The sequence below is a fragment of the Pollicipes pollicipes genome, unplaced genomic scaffold (assembly GCF_011947565.3).
Source record: "Pollicipes pollicipes isolate AB1234 unplaced genomic scaffold, Ppol_2.1 Scaffold_4740;HRSCAF=5597_pilon_pilon_pilon, whole genome shotgun sequence".
Classification (NCBI taxonomy): Eukaryota; Metazoa; Arthropoda; class Thecostraca; order Pollicipedomorpha; family Pollicipedidae; genus Pollicipes; species Pollicipes pollicipes.
Genome location: NW_023596545.1, coordinates 36,776,514 through 36,802,414, shown reverse-complemented (window position 1 = coordinate 36,802,414; position 25,901 = coordinate 36,776,514). Strand labels below are relative to the sequence as shown.

Here is a 25,901-nt window from a genome sequence, read left to right as displayed (position 1 = left end):
CGGAGCGCGCCGAGCTGACTCCAGACGGCGGCGGAGCGCGTCGAGCAGACTCCAGACGGCGGCGGAGCGCGCCGAGCTGACTCCAGACGGCGGCGGAGCGCGTCGAGCAGACTCCAGACGGCGGCGGAGCGCGCCGAGCAGACTCCAGACGGCGGCGGAGCGCGTCGAGCAGACTCCAGACGGCGGCGGAGCGCGCCGAGCAGACTCCAGACGGCGGCGGAGCGCGCCGAGCAGACTCCAGACGGCGGCGGCCGAGCGACCCGAGCAGACTCCAGACGGCGGAGAATGCCGTCCGGCGAGATTTCAGGCGGCGACAGAGAGGTCCCGTTAGGTCTCCAGATGACGGACAGGCACTGACTGAACTCTCAGACAATAGCGGAGCAGCTCCAATGGGCTCTGGGGTCCAGATGACATCTGATTGGCATAGGACTGGAGATGGTTCGTCCGAGGGATTGTCCCAAATACTAGCTGTCTGTGGTTTGTCGAGATGGTGCCACATTGCCAGAATTCCACCTCGATGACAGGCATTTCTCGGCCTAAGCTTGCTCATCTCTCGCGGCTTAAGGGGAGCGTTTCACATTTGTGTGGGGTTTTGAACTGAAATAGCATCTTGAAGATCATTTGGTGCAGTTTACGGCCTTGCCATTCTTAAGGCCTAAGCGCTTCTAGTTTTGAAATGTGCAGATATGCAGACTTTTTCGCGTAGAGTATATCAAGGTCACTCAGGCATCCGTGACGCCATAATGAGGTTATTGAATTCGTCCCATTCCACTGGCCATGAGGCGATCAATGCCAAGGAAAAATAAAGCTGTCGAGTCGTTCACATCTGGCGTTCGTGAACACGATTTCCACATATAACGGCAGTCAATTAGCTCTCAATCAAAGTTGTGCAAGATACGATGACGTAGTCAAACAATGACGTATTGAATAGGAAATCTATTAAATAAGGAAACTGCTGTCAAGAGGAACCATTTCCATCAAAAAGTACATCGATGGTTGTAAGTGCGCCATTTTCATCATACGTGATACTTGCTTCAAAATCTTCAAATGTGAAACATGCCTTTTAACAATAGCCTGGCATTTCGCCGGGATTTATTAACACGCGCTCGGGTGGGGGGAGGGGGTCAAATTGATTCGCCCCCGGAAGGTTTTTCCGGAATGGTTTCTGAACGGCGCAGCTACGCCGCGCCAAATTTTGCATAGCTGTATATAATTGAATGGCAAATCGTCTAGCATTAAAACTTTAGATTTACCTTGTAAGATCGCTGATCTATGCCAGGCCAAAGCCAGGCCATGGTTTCAGCGAATGCAATTTATAGGGAATCGTTCAATTTGATCCAACAACAGGGTGTTAGATGAAGCCATACATCTCTGAGATTCTTCCTTAGGCAACACAACAATTGAATAAACAAGTTACATTGACCTAGGGTCAAGCATAAAGGTAAGACCAAGATCAAAACCAACCTGTTTTATTACTCTAGAGCTTGCTGTATGGGGTAACTTCCGGTGCTCATTTCGGATTTATTGATGACAGGAATCGCATTATGCACCTTTCATGGTCTTCTTAAACGGAAAAAATACGTCACTGACCTAAAATGACTCGGGTCAACATTATGTTTTTAAGAATATACTGCCTAGCGTAATCTTTGTCGCTTATCTTAATGCAAAACTCAGAACAGTCTTGCATGATTTTGATCACCATGACCTTCAAAAAGCTAAACAAAGTCAATGACCTTAAATGAGCATGTGGTTTTTTGCTTAGAACAGTTATCTAGGTTCTTGGGGCTCCTTGGAGACCAACCTGGAATTTGACCTTGTTTGACCTTGCTTGACCCAAAGGTTATGACCTAGGAACTTCAAACTCTTACCTAAGTGAGTTCACACACAGGTCAATACACTCCGTGAATTTGGTGTCTCTAGCTCTTTTAGTTCCTGAGACCCCAGAGGGGTCAAATTGGCCACCACCCGAGCGAAGGGCATCCAGCCGGCCACCGGGCGAGTGTTAAGATCCCGGCCAACTCTTTTGGATTGTAAATAGAATCCGTATCAGTCTGAATTCCCAAAGATTCTTTATCATTTCACCTGAATACTGTAAACGAACGTAGTTTCCATCGGGATGCTGCGAGAGACGGTCCTGTTCGCCTGCATTCAGCAAGAAACTGTCCCCTGGGCGCGTCGATAGTGGTGGTTGTGGTGGTAGTGGTGGAGGTTGTAGTTGTGGAGGGCATTAACATTGTGGGCCTTGCACAGCCTTCCTGGTCTCAATGACAATCTCGTTGTGCCAACGGCTTGGCCTTCCAAATCAACGGCCTTGTCCTTCCGAATATCGGCTTGTCCCACTTTTGCCCCGAGCATTGGCTCCCCTTCCCCTGGCGTCAGATGCTGGCGATAAGCCTCGTCCTCCCCTTTGGAGTCCAGCAGGAGATGGACCTAAGTAACCGAGCGGATTCTGTGGGCGCATGGCCCATGGATTCAGAGACAGGAGCCCCTCTCTATTAGATGACCCGGCTGTAATGGCATTGCAATGGCCTGTACCCGGCTGTGATGGCATTGCTCGGATGGTCTATGTTCTGTGTGAAAAGAATTTCAGGCTCCCCGCCTCGGATTCAGTGAGATGAGGTGTCTGTCATCTGACTTCACCAGCAGACAATGGTCCCCATCTTGGTTCAGCGAGAGCAGCCTAGATCTAGATTCAGTGAGATGTCGTGTCTCCCAACTGGAGTCAGCGAAAGGTAGTGTGACCTTCATCTAGAGTCTTCTAGAAATCTTCATCTAGAAAGGAAGTGTGGTCTTCATCTGGACTCAGCGAAAGGTCGTGTGGTCTTCATCTGGGTTCAACGAGGATGATCTCCATCTGGATTCATCGTTATGATCTTAATTTGATTCAATGATGGGTAAAGCCCCATCCTGCATTTGGAGCGGGGCGACTCTCGGTTCTCACGCGCTGAGCGACCTGCGCGCTGACCGCAGGTACGGTGAGCGCCGTCGACGCCGGCCGCAGATGTCGCGAGCGCCGTCGACCTCCGCGGCGTGCCCCACGGGGTGTGCCGCGCCCCCCGGCCGGCCGGCGGGATGTCCTCCGCACGCCCGCCGTCCGCCGTCCGCCGTCCGGCCCGCCGGCAATGTCGCCCTGGGGAGCGGCCAGACGGGCGGAGGCGGCGCGTGCGGCCGCGGCGCGCGCCGGCCGACCCTGCACGTTATCGACCGCGCCTCTCAATGGGCGCTCCGCCGCCGCGCCGGCCGGCAGGAGCGACGTTCCCAGGGCAACTCTCAGCTAACAGAGCGGTGATCGCTCAGGCGGCGGCCTCGCGCCAGCCCGGCACGCTCGGCGCGGATCGCCGCCGCCGACGGCTGCCGGAACGCGGCTGTTGCGCCGAGTCTAGTCGGCCGCCGCCTCGGCATCGTCACGTACCGGACAGTAATGACCAGCAGAGATGAGGACCAGCAGGAGGCAGCCGGACGTAGGGTACCGCGGCCGCGCCCGGACGCGAACCGGGCGAGCGACCTACGGCCGAGGCGGGCGAGCGACCTACGGCCGAACCGGGCGAGCGACCTACGGCCGAAGCGGGCGAGCGACCTACGGCCGAAGCGGGCGAGCGACGTACGGCCAAAGCGGGCGAGCGACGTAGGGCCGGAGCGGGCGAGCGACGCAGGACCGAAGCGGGCGAGCGACCTACGGCTGAAGCGGGCGAGCGACCTACAGCCGAAGCGGGCGAGCGACCTACAGCCGAAGCGGGCTAGCGACCTACGGCCGAAGCGGGCGAGCGACGTAGTGCCAAAGCGGGCGAGCGACGTAGTGCAAAAGCGGGCGAGCGACGTAGGACCGAAGCGGACGAGCTATGTAGGGCCGAAGCGGACGAGCTATGTAGGGCCGAAGCGGACGAGCAACGCAGGGCCGAAGCGGACAAGCTATGTAGGGCCGAGGCGGACGAGCAACGCAGGGCCGAGCTCACCCGGATGCTTGATTGCATGAATGATGGCCTGCAGCCGTGGCGTGCGCCAGCAAGCTTTGTGGCGAAGGAAAACATCCATAGGACAGAAAACATCGCTGACTTGGCAACACAGTATCGTAGTTTCCATTTACAGCGATCATAGGACATCAACGGCATCGACCCAATTGCTTTCAATCGTGCATGTTTTACATGAGCGGGTACTGGTCGCGCATTTGGACGGGTCGTGATGATTTCAGAGATCTGCCACGGATAAAAACTTAGGGTAACGCTTAAATCTATGTCATGCGTGTCTTTTCATGTAAGGCGACAGTCACGACAAGCTGTGCCATAGGTGCCGATTTCTCAAAATAACTGCGGGCAAAGTCATAGAAATCGTCAAAAGGGGACAGCTACGAAAAACTTTCGGGATTCCATCTACTCGTGTTCTGGTTGTCTACTATACATTTGATGTGCATATATATATATATATATATATATATATATATATATATATATATATATATATATATGTATATACATGTGTATATTTATAGATGGTATATTTTGGTGAGATATTTTTGCTCATGCATAGACCATTAAAGATACCTGGATATCTGTCGCAGTAAACCTTCCAAGGACCCCAACACAAAGGTATATATATATATATATATATATATATATATATATATATATATATATATATATATATATATATATGTATATAGATATATGACATATTTTGTAATATTTTTTTGCTTATACATAGACCATTAAAGATACCTGGATATCTGTCGCAGTAAACCTTTCAAGGACCCGTGTGCTGGCACGAAAGCATTGCAGCATTATTGCAGCAAAAAATGAAAAACTCGCAGCTTGCATTGGGCAAAATTGCAAGCATTGGGCAAAACAGGTCAGAAGGGTGCGTCGCAGCTGTCTGCGAATCTAGCTCCTTTTTCGCAGGTTCAGTATTCCATTCGTTGCGATTGTGGTCTTGTCCTCTGTTCCAGCCCTCACCCTGTGGGCGGAGCCCGGGTCAGCGTCTGGCTAGGTCATGTGATAATAAAGATATAGCTATCGCAGCCAGGGTGGCGCCGTATACTTTTTTGAAGCGAAGCAAGCAGACCTAGAGCCGCCTGAGCAGATCTGGAGGTCTTGCATGCTAACCCATATCTAATTTATTTCCCTCGGATTTCGCCTAATTTTCAAAGGAGTCTGTCGGGTGAATATAAAATACCGCCTCTTGGCCTGGTGGGGCCTCCTCTTGGGGTGGCAGGTCCCTTGTGTTTTTCATAGCGCCCCTCTTCATCATACATTGAGCCATCCCGGGCTTACTGTCCACCAATGGGGCCCCAAACTGGTCGTCTAGGGCCTCCTTCGAGTAAAATTCTGCTTCCCTGGCCCTTCTGATTTGATGTAATGTCGACTCGGTCTTCTGGGACCTCCTAAAGTCATGATGGGGCCTCCTGAAATTTCATTAGGATAGATGGATAAGTCTTCCCCGTGACAAACAACTCTCTTTTGCTACTAGTGGCAGATCCTGGTAACAACCACCACACAACTCACATCAGTTTTCTCACTCCCTTTGTAAAACCGCAGCGTTGAACGCCCACCAGTTTCGCTGCCTGAGTCCGCACCTGCGACGCACCGCAACTCATCACGCTGAGAGCGAGTGAACGGGGGCGAGATCTGAAGGGCGGCGCACCACGAGCGGTGTGATATGCCGCCCCTCGAGCCACTCTGACACGTGTCAACAGCCAACAGGTGTGCTGCGGGGAGGGGGAAGGAGAGCTCGTCAACGGGCGAGCTGAATACACCACGCTGACGTCATCGGCGCCATTTATGTGACAGCGGAGGGTCGGATAACCCTCACCGCTTTGTTGTGTAATCGGGGTCAATGACCGCCGGCACCACGTGCTTCGCTTCCGCCGTGACGCACCGCATTATCATGGGGCGCATGGGCTGGCAACCGGGCGGCCTGTCACCTTGTCACAGGCAGGCGCCCCGGACCAGAGACGGCCCCCATGCTGACCCCGCCGGCCCTGGTCCCGGGCGCCAGGCCTGAGCGGCTGGGCGGGCCGGAGCTGGGAGTCGCCGCATGTGCCAAGCGCGCCACAGAGGTGCGGCTATTTCAAAACAGCCGGCAACGGCAGACATGACGAATGGCCGCGAACATAATATCACCCAATGCTCGTGGTTTCAGTCTGAACCGGTCTTTACAGATTGCACCTTTCGCCCGAGACCTCTTTGAAGGGCGCTGGGGTGGGGGCTAGGCAGGGAGTTGGTCGTTCGTAAAAGCGAGGGGATGCGGCTGCAACACCACCTCCCGTAAGCAGAAACTTGAGGCCGCTGGTGCTGGTGCGTCTCTTAGCGCAGCAGCCTGCATCAGCGGCCTACTGCTGGCTGCAGCAGAACAGTCCACAACAGCAAGCTGCTGCGGTGCCTCAGCCCACATCTGCAGGCTGCTGCGGCACCACAGTCCACATCAGCAGGCTGCTGCGGCGCCTCAGTCCACAACAGCAAGCTGCTACGGCGCCTCAGTCCACATCAGCGGGCTGCTGCGGCACCCCAGTCCACATCGGCGAGCATCCGTCATTATCGCCATCAGTTCGCATCGCGTTTCGGCGGCGCCGCCCGCGCGCCCGCCCGCCATCTGCATTGCAAAACGGGATCCCTGGTGGCGGCGCTGCAGCGGCGGCGGCCGGCGGCGGCACCTCAGCCGAGGCGCGCCGGCCGCGGCCGCTGCAGGCGGCGGCGCGTGACCGCCGGCGCCCGGACCCGTGCAGCGTGCCGCGCGGGCCGCGGCTCCACCCCGGCGCTGCACCTGCCCGCCGCGCCGCCCTGCTTATCATAGCATTAGCATAGCGCCGGCGCCGCCGCTCGATGCGGGTCGCCCCCGCGCGGGAGCGTCGCACCGCCGGCTGGGAGACGCCGCGGGGGTCGGCGGCCGAGACAGGGCCGAGATATGGACGGCTGGACGGGTCAGCGGGGACGGAGTCGCCCCGCTGCTGGACGCGGAGACGGTCCGGGAACATTCCGGCCGGCTTTGGCGGGATTACGATGGGAAGAAAAAGACTGCGCGGCTGTGGGGTTTCGTGCGGCGATGCTCGTACGGGCTCACCACCGCATATGCACGGGGTTATGAGCAAAACCGGCGCCTTGGCCGGATCATTGCCGGGCTTGGCGAAGCCCGGCCACGGCCAGGGTGCCGTGACAGGCATGAAGCCGTGCCCCGTGACGGCCAGGCCGTAACTGTCCGCGGCGTGACGTGATGTGATCACGTGACTGGCGGCCCCCGGCCCATCCCGAGGCGGCGGACAGCAGGGCGGACGGACTCGATGGAGACGAACTCGCGGGGATAACTGCGACGCGTCGGCCACGACAGCGGTCCTTTATTTTGACCGAAAATTACGAAACGCCCGCATGCCACCGGCTTCGCTTCGGCACGCCCACATTGAATGGTTTATCTCGATCCATCCAGCCTGCCAAGACGGTCCAGCGTTACCCTTCACCGACCTTGGACTTCGGAAGCAGCGCCATTGCCTTGCGCCCCATGAGTTTTGCCTGACCTCGAACTTTCAACCCAGCATCCGGGATCTGTCGCTGCTGGTATCGCCCACTCGCCGCCGCGCCGACCTGGGTAAGCCAGAGCTTAAGGCATGCCGGGCTTCGTTCATCTGCATATGGAGTATTTCTGCAGCGGATGTTGGAGCGTGGGCCCCATTTGGCGGAAGCTCGTGGCACGACGAGCAGCAGCCAAAAGGACCAGTTCGCTGGGGAGTCGGTCGCCACAAGGCTGTGAAAGCAGGCATCGATGCTGGGGGACAAGAGTCCACCGCCTTTTGCGGGAAGCTGAGTTCAGCATGATATTCGGAACAGTGAACTGGCTGGGAGCTCCAAAGCTAAACCGATAGATTCTGGCGAGTCGATCGACAACAGCGCGACGCCTGTGGTGAATCCTTCCTCCGCAACGCACACCGTCAGTCGGCATAAGGAGACTATACCAGCACTCCCAGTGGCAGTCACCAAAGCGTTTCAGCTCCCTCGGTCGCCAGTGACACTATCAAACGTGTGCATCTGGTTTGACGCCTCGCGTTGCGGCGATGCCACGACAAGGCTCAGCCGAGACGAGGGGGGGGGGGCTTGCCCCACCGGTCCGGCCGGCTCTGCGACCGTGTTTTTATCGGTCACGTGATCGGACCGGCTGGACCGGTCTCGGCGACGCAGCGACATCACGCCGCACCGGACCGGGCTGGAGCGAACCGGCGGGCCGATCCCGCCGGCCGGGACGAGCCGGCCGACCCTGCAGGACCGCGCGCGGTGTAACCGGCCGGACAGGCGGATGGGAAGCCCGGGCCGCCTGCCGAACCGGCCAGCCCCTGCCCCGGCGGTCCGCCCGCACCCAGCCCTCGAGCGAGCGGCGCCACGACTCCTCTGTCCCGGCTCGTCACCCGCCCCGGCCGCCTGATCAGGGGGCATCGAGCGGACTGAGGCGAGGCGGACAGCCGTCGACCGGCGGCAATTCCGTCGCGCTCGCGACGCACGACTCCGTGTCAGGTGCACTCAAGAGCCGAATGATCGCTGGCTGGGGCGCTTGATGAAGTCCCTTTGAGGCGGATGGTCAGTAAGAACCACGGGAGCCGTGGTTCTCGCGTTCTCCGTCCTCAGCAACAGAGATTGGCCCGCCCGTCAGGCGGGGGTACGTTGACGCATCGCGCGTCAAAAGGGCTGTAACGTGAGCGAAACGCCGCAACTCCTCTGCGGATGGGTTAGTCCGATGGTGATCATCAGAGCCCTCATTGTTTGCTTGTCCAGCCTGTATGCGCTTCTGAAAGGACCGGACTCGACTGCCGAAAGCGTAGCCTACAAAACTGCAAATGCGACCAAAGTTTGTGAATAAATGCGTACATGATGCACCCGGAAACGTTTCTTGAACGTGCTGACAGGAGTGGGTAGTAGACCCGATGCCAGCCACGTGCTGACGTGTGAGACATCAACAGGTGTAACGGTAAATGAGACGGCACACAAGCATCTGTTCTTTAACAGGACGGCAAGGGAGCGAGCCCCAGCTTATGGCGCAATTTGACATAACGTCCACAACATTCTAGGTAAACAAGGGCACGGAAAACATCGATGGTTTCAACTTTTTATCGGCGGCGGAGCAGGTGTTCCCATTTGCTGAGTTCCTCACCGAACTATACGACGCATTCGTTCGGTGTGCGTTAGCATGACGTAATGCGCGTGCCGTACACATATGGGCCCACGGAAGATTAAATGAATTAAGCCCACACAAGATGGTGCTATCGTCCATCGTGCCATGCGGTGTCTTCTAACCAGCATTGTGTCGTCTCCTCGCCAGTCATTTGCCGGTAATGGCTTACACTGCATCATCTCTGGAAGGCTTTGGCCTTAATATGTCTCGCGTGATGCACAGTATACGTTATGTGTAGTGACACCAGCAATGCAACAGTAACACGGCAGCAGGTGGCCAGCACTACACGCTGACGACATCCGGGACGAAAGCTGCAAAAGTAGCAATATTTTCGTTGCTCGTCGGCGTATGTCGAGGATATTAAACAGCTTTTTGAAATCATAGCCTTCTTCGTGTTCACAGAACAGCATTGGTAACATTTCGAAGGCCAACATTCCTTTATATGAGCTAAAAAAAGGTACAGATACCAGTGAGATGTTATCAAATATCTTATGTGAGGGGCGGGGCTTGAAGTGGGCAGCTAGTCGTTAAAGTATCTCGTCCTCCCTGATAAAAACAGTAGAGAAGCCACCTTTCTCGGCTGGCACAGCAACTGAGCTGGCCTTCGCACGCCTGACACAACCTCAATCAGGATGACGCAATTCGATCGAGATATCGTGTAAGCGGAGTGCAGCTTATTGTCCGCTTTCGGGAACGGAAGTTTTTTTCCTGCGAATGACGCTGGCAAGACGTGCCTGCAGTTCGCGTGCTGCTCAAAGCCGGCTGCATCCCCGAAAAGAGACCCGGCTACAGGCTGCTGCCTGCTCGCGGTCTGATCTGTGCCGCATCAGCAAAACAGCAACTGCGCACGCTTAATCGTCATCAGCCGATAGTGGAACGGGTCCCCCGGCTGCGGCCGGCAACACCTGCAGCGAGACCGGCGAGCGCCGCTCCGCCGCCGGCGCCGCGCTCCCGAGACACCACCGGCAAAGAGCCGCCAGCGGCAGAGGACCGGCGGCGCCCGCCTGTGGTCACGTGAGGCATCATGACGGGGCGCTATCTCCCCCTGCGATCAGCGCGCCCGGTCACCGCCGCTGCTGAGCCCGCCCGGTCCGAGGGCCGGGCGGGCGGCGACCGTTCAGCCGCGGGGACGGCGGCCGTCCCGGCAGAGAGCGGGACTCTCCGGGTCCGCCGCCGGGTCACCGGGGTCGAGAGTTCGGCCATCGGATGCTGCTGTTGATCTTACCCACGGCCTCCAGCGCACGGGGCGTCGGTCGGCCCGGTCCGACCTGGATGAGCTGGCTGCCGGTCCGATGCACTCGACGAGTCCGATGCAAACGACGAGTTCCAAGCGACGAGTTCCAAACGTTTAATAGCTGTATTCTACGCCGTCGATTATGATAGAATGCCCAACTGAATCACACTACACTGAATATCTCCAATGTAGATTATTGTAAGGACGTGAAACCCGAATGGTTATGTGCACCGATATGCCATTACCACCGTAAGTCATCGCTACAGCAAAGCATCCAGGCATTAACCAGCAGCCCATTACGAATAGTTATGGGCAACAGGTTCTAGACGCTAAGCTCAAACCAGCCAGTTATGCCCCAAGTCGCTGTGGTGCAACGGGTCCCGGGCGCTCAACACATTCGGAAGTAGTTGACAGCAAGCAGCAGCGTGACAGCAGCGCACAGCACAGCAGCAGCGGCACACTTGCAGCAGCAGCTCGCTTGCAACAGCAGCACCCTTGCAGCAGCAGTGGTCGACGGGTCAACAGGCGACCCCGGGGCGGCGGTCAGCGCTTTCGATACCCCGCACCAAACATCACAGTGTTGGCGGTGGATTCATGGTGCGTGACTCCTCCTCGTTAGTGCGCTGCTGCGAAAACATTCAGCGTGCATACCGAATGCCTCCAGCGCGCCGCCCTTGTGCTTTGTTGCTCGCCGATCCGTCGATTGTCCCCAGTCCGCTGCGAACTACGCCAGTTTTATGGATGTTTCAAATAGCCGGGCGTCGAGAATCGACTGTCAGGCCACACAAGGACGTGGGATTTCCGCAAGGATGGAAGCCCGACCTCGAGGGGCCCCTTGCTCCTGTGAGGGATGTTTGACGGACACGATCTTTCATATGGAGCCCCCTATGGAGTGTAGTAGGCATCTCATTAGTTGCATGATCCCTCGTCATTTGTCTTTCATTGTGTGTCATATGCCAATGCAAGATAGCATATGACAGGTGCATATATGTGACAAAACCATATATATATATATATATATATATATATATGTACATACGTACCTATACACCTGACACACCTGACACACAGGGATATATATTTATATATTTGCCTTCAATTTGATGCTATCGCATGTCTTTCTCGTGCCTTCTAGGATATTATGATGCCATGCTTTCGCATGCTGCAGAGAGCTGCGTGAAATAAAACACCATTCTGAGGGTCTCATTTTTTCGCGATGCCTGAGGAACTTTCGCCAGGTGCAGACGCACTGCAAATGTTTTCAATTGTTAGGCTGTCTCACTGCCAACCGACTGGCTACCAGCTCTCAACACTGCGAATGTGTCGGCAGCGTCAGATGTGTGGAATGTATCGAGCTGTTCAGAAATGCCTCTGACGTAAATATGTCTTATCAGTAGCTAGTTGCTGCTCGTCCGGCCCGCGGCCAGCAGTCGCAGCCGAGCCGGCGCGGCCCCGCCGACGCCGTCTGCAGCCCCGCCACCGCCTTCCGCCGCCGTCGTCCGCAGCCCCGCCACTGCCCTCCGCCGCCGCCGTCCGCAGCCCCGCCACTGCCCTCCTCCGCCGCCGTCGCAGCCCCGCCACTGCCCTCCTCCGCCGCCGCCGTCCGCAGCCCCACCACTGCCCTCCTCCGCCGCCGCCCGCAGCCCCACCACTGCCCTCCGCCGCCGCCGTCCGCAGCCCCGCCACTGCCCTCCGCCGCCGCCGTCCGCAGCCCCGCTGCCGCCCGTCCTCCACCGCCGTCAGCGGCCCCGCCGCCGCCGTCCTCCGCCGCCGCCCGCAGCCCCGCCACTGCCCTCAGCTGCCGCCGCCCGCAGCCTCTCTGCCGCCCTCCTCCGCCGTCGCCCGCGGCCCCGCCGCCGCCGTCCTCCGCCGTCACCCGCGGCCCCTCTGCCGCCCTCCTCCGCCGCCGCTCGCAGCCCCTCTGCCGCCCTCCTCCGCCGTCGCCCGCGGCCCCGCCGACACCGTCCTCCGCCGCCGTCCCTCCGCCCGCCGCCCGCAGCCCCGCCACTGCCCTCCTCCGCCGCCGCCCGCAGCCCCTCTGCCGCCCTCCTCCGCCGTCGCCCGCGGCCCTGCCGTCGCCGTCCTCCGCCGTCGCCGGCGGCCCCGCTGCCGCCGTCCGCCGGCGCGGGCTTCAGCCATCAGCACTCACCTGAGCAGGAGGGTACAGAGCGGCCGGGTGGCGGGCGGGCGCGTACTCCAGCGTCGGGTGGTAGCCGGCCGGCGGCGGCAGGTTACGGCGCGTGAGCGGGCGCGCCGCGGGCCACGGCCGGGCCCGGCCATGGCCAGTCCGGGGGCGGGTGGGAGCTGCTCAAGCCACACTCGCCGCGACCCACCATCGTGGCGCCGCACCGAGCCGGCACTAGCGCGCCGCGCGCCACGGCCGCCGCCGGCCGGTCGCGCGCGCGGCCGCCGACGGCCGGCCGACGCAGCGGCGCCGGCTGCAGGCCAGCCTCACCTGCCGCTGTATGTATACGGCGCCCGGAGCGGCCGTCGGTACGGACCGCCTCTGCTGGGGAACTCCTGGCGCTGTTCAGCGGCCATTTCACGTTTATTTCGATAACTGGCCGGCGTGTTTTTCGCCGTTGCCTCCTGGTATATCAAAGGACGGCTATTGGCGGCGTAATAACTTGCAAGACCGAAAACTACGAGCTGAAAGGTCTTCATTACATGCGTCTGACGCTGATGCATTGATGAAAGGTTGATACGGCGCTGTGTGTTACGGTCGGGCGGTTGCTGTTGACGGCGGTGACAGCGACAGCTCACTCAGCTGAACGACAGAGCTAAGCTGACTTCACGCTGTGCTCACGGACCGAGCCTGGTTCATGGACCGAACGGGCTTGCGGGCAGCAGGTCGCGCAGGCGCAGCGGCGATTGACACGGCCTGACCGGACGTCATGACCTCGGCACCGTCTGGAGCAGCAGCGCGTCCACCGACCTGACCTGACTGCATCAGCCAGCCTCGCGTCGCCGCGGCCGCCTCGGCCTACTGCGCCGGCTGTCCTGACCTCACCTGACCTGAGTCACCCGACCCCGCCTTACCACCTGACCGCGCCGGGCGGCCGGGGCCTCACCGCTCTGACCCGTGACGGCGTCCCGGACCTGACGGTGCAATCTTCAGGCAGCTCAGCGCTGACGTGGCGGTTACCAGCCGGGGCTGGTCGATCGCCGGCTGCCGCTGCCTGGCGCCGGTAGCCGTCTTCCGGCCATCCAGGGGCGCAGGCACGCGGGGCACAGGGGCATGCGCCTCCTGTGGTCCTCAGAGGACCTTCGTGTCCCTCGGGACCGAAAACTAAAGAGGCCGAAGGGCTGGCTAGGGGCCGTATTGAGGAAGCCCGGCGCGTAAGGCCGGGGCTCTGGAATGTCAACCAGACGGTGCCTTGTGACGACATTGGTAAGATTTCTGGTTACCCTCATTGTCCCGGAGGATCCCTACTGCCGATCAAATACCACCAATATCAAGCATTTAGCCCCGTGTCAGCCTGGCACCCATTTCCCAAGAATGGACAAAGCCGGGGCCCGCGAACGTCAGTCCTCTAGCACTGGTCCGCGCCCTGTGTCGGTCAGGGACACCCTCTGCCGACAAGGGGCCATGGAGTCAGACAGTGGCCCGATAAGCCGAACTGGCGTCCATGAGCCAATCGTTGTACCCTCAGTGCAGGTCAGGGATCCTTTTCTTTGGGAGCTAGGCTTCTTCCATCGGCGAGGATCCCTGTGTCGACCCGGGGCCAACTGCTCCTGTCAGAGGGCCTCCTGCGTCAGAGAGGTGACCTATGCATGATGTACCCCTCTGCGACATCCACGTCGACCAGAGACCCCGGCCCCCTGGTCGGCAGAACTGCAGCCGGTAAAAATCCGGGCTGGGACGGTATGGGCCTCCAGCCCCTGACTGGGAGAGGTATGGGTGTAATCCTAACCACACCGGAGTCTCCAGTATTGCTTTTCCACGTCAAGCCTCGGTGGTATTCTTTTGACGTTTCCGTGGTGAGCTCATTGTACCGTGACATAAAAGCAAACGACCCGCATTATACCACGATAAACCGGCTGGCGTCGAGAGCGCGCTGCACCTTCGCACCGAAAGGAAGGCTGTGTCTGAGTGCGGCACCTCTCACGACGTATACCCATTTTGACCGCTTGCATGGGGTAGTGCAGCGCTGCAAAACATGCAAATGCATTGCGCCATGCACATCCGGATCCATCAAACCGCATTTATCAAAGGAGGGCAATTGGTCTCCTGGCGACCGCGGTTCGATTGATGAGCCTGCTCAACAACGCTGCTTTTATGGGGTACCGTCATTTGCGCTTTGAAACCGGTACAGCGACACGAGAAGTTGACGGCTGGATTAGTGAACACAACAACGTTCCCTTGACAACTTTGCCAGCCATCCCTGCAGCTGACAAGTCTTAAAAGCCATCGGAGACGAGTGGAATTCCCATCAGCAACTCACAATTGGAGCGGGCATTGCATCCCGGTGGCAAGAATTGCACGGCGAACTTGAGTCGCTGGGACACTGACCGTTCTCGGATCAGAGTCAGGACACTGACCGTTCCCGGATCAGTCAGGACGCTGACCATTCCCAGATCACAGCCAGGACACTGACAGTTCCCGGATCAGAGTCAGGACACTGACCATTCCCGGATCACAACCAGGACACTGACCGTTCCCGGATCAGTCAGGACACTGACCATTTCCGGATCACAGCCAGAACGCTGACCGTTCCCGGATCAGAGTCAGGACACTGACCATTCCCGGATCACAGCCAGAACACTGACCGTTCCCAGATCACAATCAAGACACTGACCGCTGACGGATTGCAGCCAGGACACTGACCGCTGCCGGATCACAGCTAGGACACTGACCGTTGCCGGATCACAGCCAGGACGCTGACCGCTGCCGGATCACAGCTAGGACACTGAACGTTCCAGAATCACAGCTAGGACACTGACCGCTCCCGGATCGCAGTCAGGAGAACTCAGGCAACTTCCAGTAAATGAGTAGGCGAGAGAGGAGTGGTCTGGAATGACGTTTCCCTTGAAATTGTGGATGCAATGCCGGGGAGGAAGGGGGTTGAGAGGAAAGCGCGAGTGTAAAAACTCTTAGTCTGGACAATTTTTCTTTTTTCATTTTTTCTCGAAAACATGCATTTTTTATGGTCGACAGTGGTAACCTTAGAGCACATCAATGCCAGCCTTAGCCTAAAATATAGTAATGTCATGAATAATAGCACCGTCGCTCGTTGATAGCCTTTACAACGGAGAGACCGAGACAAGCTAACCTATCCTATCCATCCTTAACAGCTGCATCACACTGAAGTCATCTTGAAATAGAATAATCTGACTGAGAATACTGTGCTCTTAACATGGACTAAATGCTCATGGATGGCGCGCAGAGGAGTGGGGTCTATTCACACCCCTAGTTTACTACTTGACGTGAAATTCAAAGCTCCACACATTACTATACCAACAATTTGCGCCGCAAATGTGAAAATCCCGACAGACTGGTAAACCTGCAACCGTAATTTGTGCTCATTATCTTCTAATACCTGGTTGCAACAGACGAGCGTTTCTGCTTCCACTACAGCGAAGGGCAGCACCGCGTGTTGGTTGCACAGCGGCCGGTGATACCTCGCATGTTGGCCGGACTTAACAGATCCGCTCGATCCGTTAAGAATTCGGATTCATTAAGGATGTGAATCCATTAAGGTACGGACCCCATACCGGGATCCACAAGTGTATCCTCCCAGAATGTAGATCCATTTAAGTATGGATTCCCCCATCGAGGATTGATTGGTGGTTGGACCACTCATTAGCCTGGAAGAGTACAAGACGCCAAATCCCTATGTGCCTATGCTCGAGCTTAGCATACAAACCATACCTACGGCAAATCTACACTGCTGGAACCGGTAAGTTCCGCACGACTGGCCACCTAATCCGTAGACTGATGTAATCGGCGTGTAGTCACATCTCCCTACAGAAAAAACACGCAAAGCAGCGAAGGCATACGGCGTGCCTTGCAGCCTCCCCAGCATTACCGGTGAGTATCTAAAAGGCGGTGTTCACGCTCGGCGCATGGGTTTTCGACTTCAATACCTCATCGAAGTTTACGCTGCCTTCGGGCTTGCGAGTTTGCCCGACCGGTCAGCCCTCAGGCGCCGCCCCCGGGTGACAGATCTCCAGAAGCGCTCTAGGCAGCGTGAACACGTGTCAGCTACTCCGGGGCGCGCGTAGCAGCCCGGACAAAACAGGGTACTCGGCTCTGTCAACGGCAAACACCGATAGGCAATGACGCATCCCAGGTCCCTAGAACCGTTCAGTGAACGGTTGCCGTGAACACGAGCGCTCTCCCCTCCCACACCCGGCACACGCAGGAAAATTTCAAAACGACGGAACGCGCGGAACACAAGTCGATGATCTGAAAGGAGGTCGATTTGGGGCCTAAACGCTTTCGAGAACCGACTCGGCAGCCTGACCAAATCGGCCGTTTCCGGCGCCCGCGGACGCTAGAGCGCGCAGTCAGCACAGTGCTTCGGACGAGCCACAACGTCGCGCGAGCGTTTTGCCTCGCGTCTCCACATCCCCCTCCAGCTCATCGACTTCCGTTTGGAGTCGCATCTGGAGCAGCGGGGTGAAGCCGGGAGGAGCAGACAGGCCAAGCGAAAAGGATCTATTCAACCTGAAAGTGATCATACAGGCAGAACGACACACACACACACACACACACACACACCAATGTATTCTCACCGAAGCGAGCCGGTGCGAACGGTTCCGGTGCGACGAATACAGCGACGCGGTGACACAACGCTTGATAAACGAGAGACTAAACTTGCGTGGGGCGCCGACCGCATCACGCCTGACCAATCCCGTTCACAGCGTCAGAGATCAGACGGGGTCCGCGTCGCGAGAGACGACGCGCCGGCACGCCCGCAGGCCGCCGTGGACAGACTGAGCCGGCCGCACAGCCCGCAGCATTCAGCCTCGCGCCTGGCTTCATTAGCGCTCGCATTGAGACGAAGCGCGGTCGGCATTCAGCAACACACCGCGGACCACGCTTCAGTAGTCAGACCGGCCGCCTGTGTTCTTCGGCCGCCCGCGAGTGAACGCGATTCACATTCATCGGGAACCGCACGGCGCCGTTCCGCGGGGACATGCAACGTCCTCGCCAGACGACGCTCACGACTGTATGGCCAGGAGAGCCGACATTCAACAGGCCACGGAACACCGACAAGCAGGGACGTAGCGGATGAGGGGAGGGGAGGCGCAGCTCACGGCCTACCCCGCCTTCACAACAGAGCCGATCCTACTGTTTCATCAGGTGGAAATTACCATGCCAACGGTCCGAACCTCCAAATCCAGTTTGAACTCCACGACAGCAGTTCACCCCTCTCCCTTAGATCATCGACATACGGGCATGAAAGCCCACTGTCGCGTCTGTCGTCAGGGACCCGCTGCCCACTGTCGCGTCTGTCGTCAGGGGCCCGCTGCCCACTGTCGCGTCCGTCGTCAGGGATCCGCTGCCCACCGACAGAGATCATGTGGCGCAGACCTCGCCACGCTATGTCCGGGCGGCAGACATCCGCCGAAGCGGCGACAGTCAACAGCGGTCCGGCCGGCCGCGCAACACCGCCGGGCAGCGCCGCCGACCGCGGCGGGGGACGGCAGACCGCCACGGCCGCTCGCCGACGCCACGACTCACAGGTCAGGGAGCGGGGGAGGGCGCCACCGCCACCGACGGCGCGCCGCGAACTTCGGGCGCCGCCGGCCCTACATGGCGTAGCAGAAGAGCTGCTTCTGGTCGTAGGCGGCCAGGCCGAAGGTGGCGCCGTCGGAGCGCAGGAATCCGGCTCCCACCAGGCGAGCGTTCGCCTCGCGCTCCGTGAACTTGTGCGTCAGCTGCCGGCAAGGACGTTCGGTTAGCAAACCGCGCTCCGGCCGTGCGCCGCGGGCGCAACGGCGTCCCGTCACGAGCTGGTGACGTCATCACGAGAGGAGGCCGCACGCTTTCGGACGGGGGTGCCGCCGCGATCCGCCCTCCGCCCGTGTTTCATAACAGTGGTCTGAAATTGAACCTAGCGGCCTAGTGCAGGCGGAGGGCATTACCCGGTCAGAGAGCGGTGGAACGGAAGCCCCAGCTGCCAGCGATGACTGCATCAGCGCCGGACGGCGGCTCTATCGACCGTCCGCCGCCCACAGAAGCAGCCACTGCCGGCTGCCGCGCGTACCGCAGGCCGCTGACCACGGCACCGTCTGTCTCATCACGGACCGGACCGGGAAAGGGGGGGGGGGGGAGGACCGGCCGCCCGCACCAGATACGGCCGATACCAGCCCGCTGCGTCCGGTCCCCGGCAGCCGGCAGATGTTGCGGGGACGCCCGCCGTGCCGCAGTCTTCTGTTTCCGGAGAGGAGGCGGCTGCCCGACCGGCCGCCGCAGAACACAAGGCAGCGACGGCGGCCAGCGCACGGCCAGGATGGGCGGAGGGGGGGGGGGGGGGGGAGGGGGAGAAGGCGCGCACAACCAAACCACATCGACAGCTTGATCCCGGAACCGACAGCAACCGAGCTGAGCCAGCACGGTGCCCTCTGACAGCCCGGCTGCTGGACGCTCCAGCCCGAACCCGCGCCGGCCGCCTCACTCACCGGTCGTGGCAGAGTCGGCCACCTTCCAGACCTTGACGAGCGCGTCTTCGGCGACGGTCAGCAGCAGTCCGCTCTCGGGCGCCAGGTCGAGCCCCGGTGATCCAGCGCGCGTGCGCCGTGGCCTCGGCGCGGATCTGGCCCGACTCGCGGTTGAAAAGGCGCAGGTGGCCCGAGCCGTACGCGGCCACCACGTACAGCTCGGTCAGCGTCAGCGCGGTGCACGGCGCCCTGGCGGCGGCGGAGGCGGCGGCGGGTGAGGCTCACGGCGGCGACAGGATGGCCGGTCGGCCCGGCGCGCGCCCGCCGACGTGTCCTGCGTCGAAGCGGGCGGCGGGACGCGCGTGGCGGCCGGCCCAGTCAGCGGGGACCGGGCACACGGAGACGGGAGGGGTGGGGGGGGGGGGGGGAGGGGTAGACACGACGCAGTGCGCCCAAGCCCTCGCGCACCGCGAGGGACAAACGGGACATGGTTTCATGTATAGATCTGCGCGCCCAGACCCCGTTCTGCACACACAATGGTATCTAAATGACGCAGATGGCTGAAAACGAGATGGTAAAGCAGACAGATAATCTGGGAGCGTTCAATCCCCTCATAAAACATATCTACTGATACGAACACATGCTGCAGACGAGCCTGACGACAAACCGCAATCACGAAGTAAGACCACACCACAGCCCTGACACGGCACACATGCACACAAGGTCTACATCTCCCAAAACTAGGAGCTTCACAAAGGTACCTGCGAGCATCCCACGTTTGCTTTGACAGCATCCTTCACCAGACGACTCCCTGGCCCGACAACCACTCGCACCACACGCTGCTGGTGAAGCCAACAGGACGCCGTCAGCGCTGTCACAATCTCAGCGGCCCGGTGCTCCAGGCACTGGCCGAGCTCCCGGTACTGACCGAGCTCCCGGTGCTGACCGAGCTCCAGGCACTGGCCGTGCTCCTGGCACTGGCCGTGCTCCTGGCACCGCGGTGTGCTCTCGGCACTGGCCGTGCTCCCGGCACTGGCCGTGCTCCCGGCACCGCGGCGTGCTCCGTACCCGTAGTGGTCGATCTGCCGGAGCCGCGCCACCTCGCTGCCCTTGCCGGCCCACTGCACGATGTTGCCCGTCTCGTCGGCCGACACCAGGTGTCGCTCGTCGGCGGCCAGCGCGCAGATGGCGCTGGCGTGCATGCGGACCCGCTGGCCCAGGTGCAGCTCGCCCTCGGCGCCAGAGTCCGACTGGAACACCAGCAGCGAGCCGTCCGACGTCCCTGCCAGGCGGGGTCACAAGCGGCTGTCACCAGCGGTCAGACAGGGTCACACCAGCGGCGAGCCGTCCGACGTCCCTACCGAGTAGGGTCACAAGCGGCTGTCACCAGCGGTCAGACAGGGTCACACCCGGATGTCACCGGCGGTCAGACAGGGTCAGAACAGCAGCGAGCCGTCCGACGTCGCTGCCAGGCGGGGTCACATGCGGCTGTCACCGGCGGTCAGACAAGATCACAGCAATGCCACCGGGGTCAGACAGGGTCATATGGCGTCACCGGGGGGGGGGGGGGGGGGAGGGGAATATATTCAGAGGCGCCATCATGGATCAAATCGGGTCATGTGAGGTCACCATAGGTTAGATTAGGTATCGGGGAACTATCATTGATTAGGTAGGGTCACAGGGGCACCATCACCATCATCATCACAAAATTGGGTCACGGGTGTCATCAAGGGTAGATTGGGTCATGGACCATTCTCATGGGTCAGACAGGGTCACAGACACATTACGGGTCAGATCGGGTTACGAGGCGCCACTACCGGTCAGTTTGGGCCACAGGGCGTTGTCATGGGTTAGACAGGGTCACAGGTACGTCATGAGTCAGATCGGGTGACGGGGCGTCATTATCGGTCAGATTGGGTCACAGTGTATCACTTTCGGTCAGATTGGGTCACGGGGCGTAATCATTAATCAGATAAGGTCACAGGGTCGTCAAGGGTCAGATATGATCACAGAGTCGTTACCATACGTCGGATTGGCAGGGGACTGCCGCCCACTGCCGTTAAACCTAGATGCCGAAAATTACAGATCGGAGCGCGAGGCGCCACAGCAAGTAGCGGGAAGGGGGTCGTGAGACATGGTCACCAGGGGTCCGACATTCTCACGTGCAAAGTGGAGACTGATAAGCGCCAAGCTGAAGAACTAGCAGCCAACACCTCGGGGCACAGGCTGGACAGGTACTATCACAGTGTCATGAGGGCTACGACAACACAACGATGTCCTACGAGAGCATCCTCTCATCTCGAGGCGTCAGAGAACAGTGAACAAAACACCGTCAGAAAGAACAAATGAGCGCGGATCATCCGATACCACCTATAGACGCATATCCCTCATTTCTTCCGGGGAAAAAGGAAGCACACCGACCATCAGTGGCCTGCCTCCAGTGCGAGCAAACACCGAGCCATAGACGGGTGCACGTGCAGTGTGCACCAGTGAAGCCTTGCGCCCGGTCGTCGCGCGCCGCTCACAGCAGCGCGGTGCGGTGCATCAAACGCCCGGCGACGCTTTCAACACGACGGTGGCAACAGATGGCCAGGTGACGCCGAGTGTGTGCCTGAGGCGAAATCGGAGCGTGCCTACAGTGCTTTGTCATTCACGAAAACATTCCGTGACAAACCATCAGGATGCTTAGTGACTACCTTGCAAGAATTTCGAAATGAAAAGGTGGCGCCAGATACTGTTTGCCACCTTCCCAACGCTTACATGACGTACGTGCGGCCGGCGTGCGTCCGGTGTGGCTTTGACCAAGCCAAGACACCGTGCACAGCTGGGGTGCACTGGCACTGCACGCGCGGCCGTGACACGGTCCGAGTGCAGCCGTTCCGCTCGTGTGGTGCGTCCTGCCTGGCTCCGGTCGCGCGGCGACATCACCCAACGCTCCGGTGCCTGTGCGGTGCGCAGGCGTGCCCACAGCGAGGTGCGCGCCCGCTACGGCGGTGCATCACAGCGACACCGAGCACCCACCGACGCAGGCCTTGCCCAGAAACGCGGCGAGGCCCCTGGTGAAGCAGCGCGCGCCCTCCTGCGTGTAGGGGAACGAGAACAGCAGCATGGAGGCGTGCTGGTTGTAGAAGTCGACGCTGTTGGAGCAGGCCGCCACCAGGTAGGTCCAGTTCTTCAGCTCACACCAGCGGACCTGCGGGCAGCCGGCGGCCGCCGGCGGCGGACCAGGTGGGGTGGCGCGGGACAGGCGCGCACCACGCGGGGGACGGAGCGGCGCCGGCAATAAAAGGCGGGACGGGCGCCTGATGCCAGTCGGGGCAGGGACATGCAGCCAGACAAAGGACGTGAGCCGCGGACGTGGACTCAAACAGGTGAGAACAGGACGGCGGTGAGGCTGACCTCAGCGTGTCAGAGCCGGCTGCGAGCCAGGCGTCGGGACCGGCACCTGCAGTGGTCAGAACACGGACAGACTGATGGATAGACTACAGACCGCCTACCCGAACACGACGAGTAATGCAGCGAAAGTGACTGACAATTACCGCAAGAGCTAACAAAGCACCCGCTCGCCTCCCTCGCCAGTCCCTCACGCCAGCGCGCCCGACAGCCGCTGCGCGCCGGCCGCGCCACCCGAGCCCCACCTGCAGCACGGTCTGGCCGTCCTCCTCGGAGCGGCCGCTGACTGCGCGTGACTCGACCGTCTCGTCGGCCAGCTTGACCAGCGATATCTGGTTCTGGTGAGGCCAGGCCAGCCAGGTGGCGTCGGCGGTGCGGCGCACGGCCAGACTGTTGGCGCCGGCCGCGCACGAGTGCGTCAGCAGCAGCGTCTTCTCACGCTCGTACATGGCGGCCGGGGCTGACGAGCGGCCGGGCGGAGCGCTGCAGGCCGCGAACACGGACGAAGTGAGGCTGGGCTGTTGGACAGGCGCTGGCCCTCGCACAGAGGTAGAGCGCAAAGGCCGCTACGAACGGACGTAGGGCGTTGAGGTCTTGGGCCTCACGCGGTGGCACAGGGAGGAAGTCACCAGAACTGAAAGCAAGAAGACCGGAGGTCAGTTTGAGCGCCGCTGGAAGAATCGGTGTGAAACTGCCCAGCAACGCCGTCGCCAGCACGGCAGCGGAAGTGTGAGAGGGGCGGGGGGGGGGGGAGGGAGCAATACCCCACAACCCAAACACTAGTGGGGCAACACATGCTTTTGCCCTCAAAATGACCGCATGCCAAACATCAGGCTCCAACTTCATCAGTTGCGCCCAGACGATGTTCTTCGCTTCATCCGACACCCGGCACAATTAACTTCTGTTGAACCTGCTGTGGGGTCGCTTGTCGTGAAACCGTGCACTGGTCATAAGGCACAAGGCTATGGACAAGCTGAAAGCCACCACAGCGTCGCCTGAATAGCCACCATGCAGGCTTCAGATCTCGCAGCATGCCATTGTTCAGTGCGCGACTGTCATCTCCGACATCCTGTACTGACTGCGAAGCCTGCCGAGAACGGCGACAGATGCCACCACGCAAGGACATCTCCTCCATCACTGCTCACAGACCACAACTGGACATTCCGCCCCCGAAGCTGGCGACAACCAGGATTTTCGGTGTGACGCGATCAAGGAAGTTCGACTTTGGAACGTAAGCCGGAGAATGCTCCAGCACACCTGCGTGCTATCCATAAAACTACCATCTCTGTACCACCTCAGCAAATTTGGCCCCCAGACTTTCTGATTGTTTACATCCATGGTCGGACAGACTGATCCTATCAATGAAACTCTGTTCAAAGTATGTCCCTACAATGGCCCTTACACATCATCCAGCACTCAGCCATGGTTGGACCTCTTGCACTGCCTGAGCTGTTCCTGGATGACCACATGACTGATGGTGCTCAATGACAATGACAACTGAGCTCCAGCCTAAGCTCAGGAGAGGCGATGCCTGTCCATCTCCTCAACCATGCAGTGAAGTTACATGGTATGCATTTGCAACATGTGCTCTTTCATACCATGCACATTTGTTTTCTGTGGGTACAAAATGTAGTTGCATATGTGTGCTGCTGGGAAAAGTACACACATTTAGTGCTGTTTTTGTGGAAGAGTGATGTGTGTTGTGTACTGGTCCACCCTTGTATACATAGAATGTGCACTCAGTTAGTTGTAAGGTTTCCAGAATGTGTTGCCTGAGTGATGCTTTGATTATAATAAACAAACCCTGATTGGGACATCATATGGTGCAGAAAGAGTGGCAATACCCATACCTTGCAATGTGCTAAAATCAAAGGCCCTGATACATGCACCAGACATAGCACATACCATATGATGGCCTATCTGTCACTGATGATGGCTTGGATTTGTCATGGGTCATAATCTGAGGAGCCTTCTAAGGTGGGCAGTCTGCACTGAAGATGTTAATTGGGCCCCAAGGTCTCAGATATGCCTTCCTTTCACTGACAATTAAATAATGAACTGAAAGTTCAGTGCAGTTTCACAGACAACTATGCACTCAGAACAATTAATGCAAATACTGGGACTCACAGTTGAGAATGAATCCAAGACTGGTTCAGATCATGAACTGATAAAAAACAGTTGAATCCCAAATATTGAAATCCTAAGTAAACCACTATGCACCAAAGAATAAGTCATCTCACATAATCATCTCATTCATACAATAGCCATCAAAGCAAATACTTTGCAGAGATGGACTTGGGAAGTCCGCTAAACAAAGCTAATTACAAAGAAGCCAACCTGAGGCCACCCTGTAACCCTGAGGCCCTGTCACCCTGTAACCCTGTCATCCTGAGGTCACCCTGTTACCCTAGGGTCATTAGATAGCCTTGAGCCAAACCCACCCCTTGTCTTGCAAAGCAATTTTAGTTCAATACTAATATAATAGCCAACAGTTGGCAAAAATTGTGAAGTGATATATTCTACTGTGACTTTTTTGGATGGCTGCCAAATAATCCAGAATAAATTAACGTGCCAATTTCACTTATATTCCACACTTTGTTCATGAAAATGAATTGCATCCAAGAATGTTATGCATTGCAAATGAGGCTGCTTTAGAATACCTAGGCAGCCTGAGTAGCTACTTTGCACACCACACATGCTCAGACCCCCTAACAGTTTTTTCAAATAACATAACACCCTGAATTCACTCTGGATATCAACCATTCCAACTGAAATATTTCCCCATGCAATGTTTAGCTCATTGCCATTAGCTTATTCACACCGCAATGCAGATTGGCTCCAGTTACTTGTCTCACAACAAGCTTTAAAACAAGATTTAGAAAACAGATAACAGTAGAATTAGCCTTATTCCTAAAAAAACAGGATAATGGAGATATAGTTTGGCAGTTATTTCTGCAACGTGCGTTTCTCGAAACAATAGCTGAAGTGAATGGCATTGTTGGCGACTTGGTTTCGAGAAAGGCATGTTGCCGAAATATCAACCCACCTATATCTCCATTCTCCTAGTTTTTCCGAGGAATAGGCTAATACTACTGTGTTATCTGTGTGACTAATGTCCCTCGCCAACGCATTGAACAACTTACAAGATTTGGAACGCGCATCTGCAGATAAGGAACCCCCTGCCGCCCAACAAACGGCTAATTTTCAGCAGAATGGAGAAATTCACGCGATCTACCACCCGCACGGCGTTCAGCAGCTCGCACGTATTACGTTTTCTGCTGCGGCATTTAACAAATGCGGCAAAAAAAGCACTGCGGCAGAGATACCAAATCAAGGATGTGGTAGGAATCAATAAATTCCCAGTCTTGCTCATTTCAAGCCCATTAAAACATTTTGCTGGTATAGGCCGGTATTTATCGTTTTTCCAAATCGTTTTGACATGCCTGAACTAAAAAATAATCGGGATTGCCAGCACTAATAAGAAGATCGGTACCGTTTCGAAGGAAAACATTTTCCCATCTCC

At 58.2% G+C, this 25,901-nt stretch overlaps 1 protein-coding gene across 1 annotated transcript; it reads right to left on the bottom strand.

Moving 5' to 3' along the window:
* Positions 1 to 18,133: 18,133 nt before the first annotated feature.
* Positions 18,134 to 25,604, bottom strand: LOC119098302 (WD repeat-containing protein 54-like). Its single transcript, XM_037221224.1, has 6 exons — positions 25,522 to 25,604; positions 22,624 to 23,012; positions 22,007 to 22,178; positions 20,054 to 20,267; positions 19,099 to 19,234; positions 18,134 to 18,262 (listed from the first exon to the last, which is right to left on the bottom strand). Exons 2-6 carry the CDS (start codon positions 22,825 to 22,827, stop codon positions 18,134 to 18,136), a joined length of 855 nt encoding a protein of 284 aa, XP_037077119.1. The 5' UTR covers positions 22,828 to 23,012; positions 25,522 to 25,604.
* Between the last annotated feature and the right edge of the window lie 297 nt (positions 25,605 to 25,901).

What these genes read in the sequence shown, in the direction of transcription:
- LOC119098302 (XM_037221224.1), bottom strand. Translation starts at nt 22,827, where the DNA reads ATGTACGAGCGTGAGAAGACGCTGCTGCTGACGCACTCGTGCGCGGCC. An exon ending in ACGGCCAGACCGTGCTGCAG is followed by an intron (nt 22,179 to 22,623) that starts GTGGGGCTCGGG and finishes GGCTGCCCGCAG; the next exon opens with GTCCGCTGGTGTGAGCTGAA. An exon ending in TCTGGGCAAGGCCTGCGTCG is followed by an intron (nt 20,268 to 22,006) that starts GTGGGTGCTCGG and finishes CCCGCCTGGCAG; the next exon opens with GGACGTCGGACGGCTCGCTG.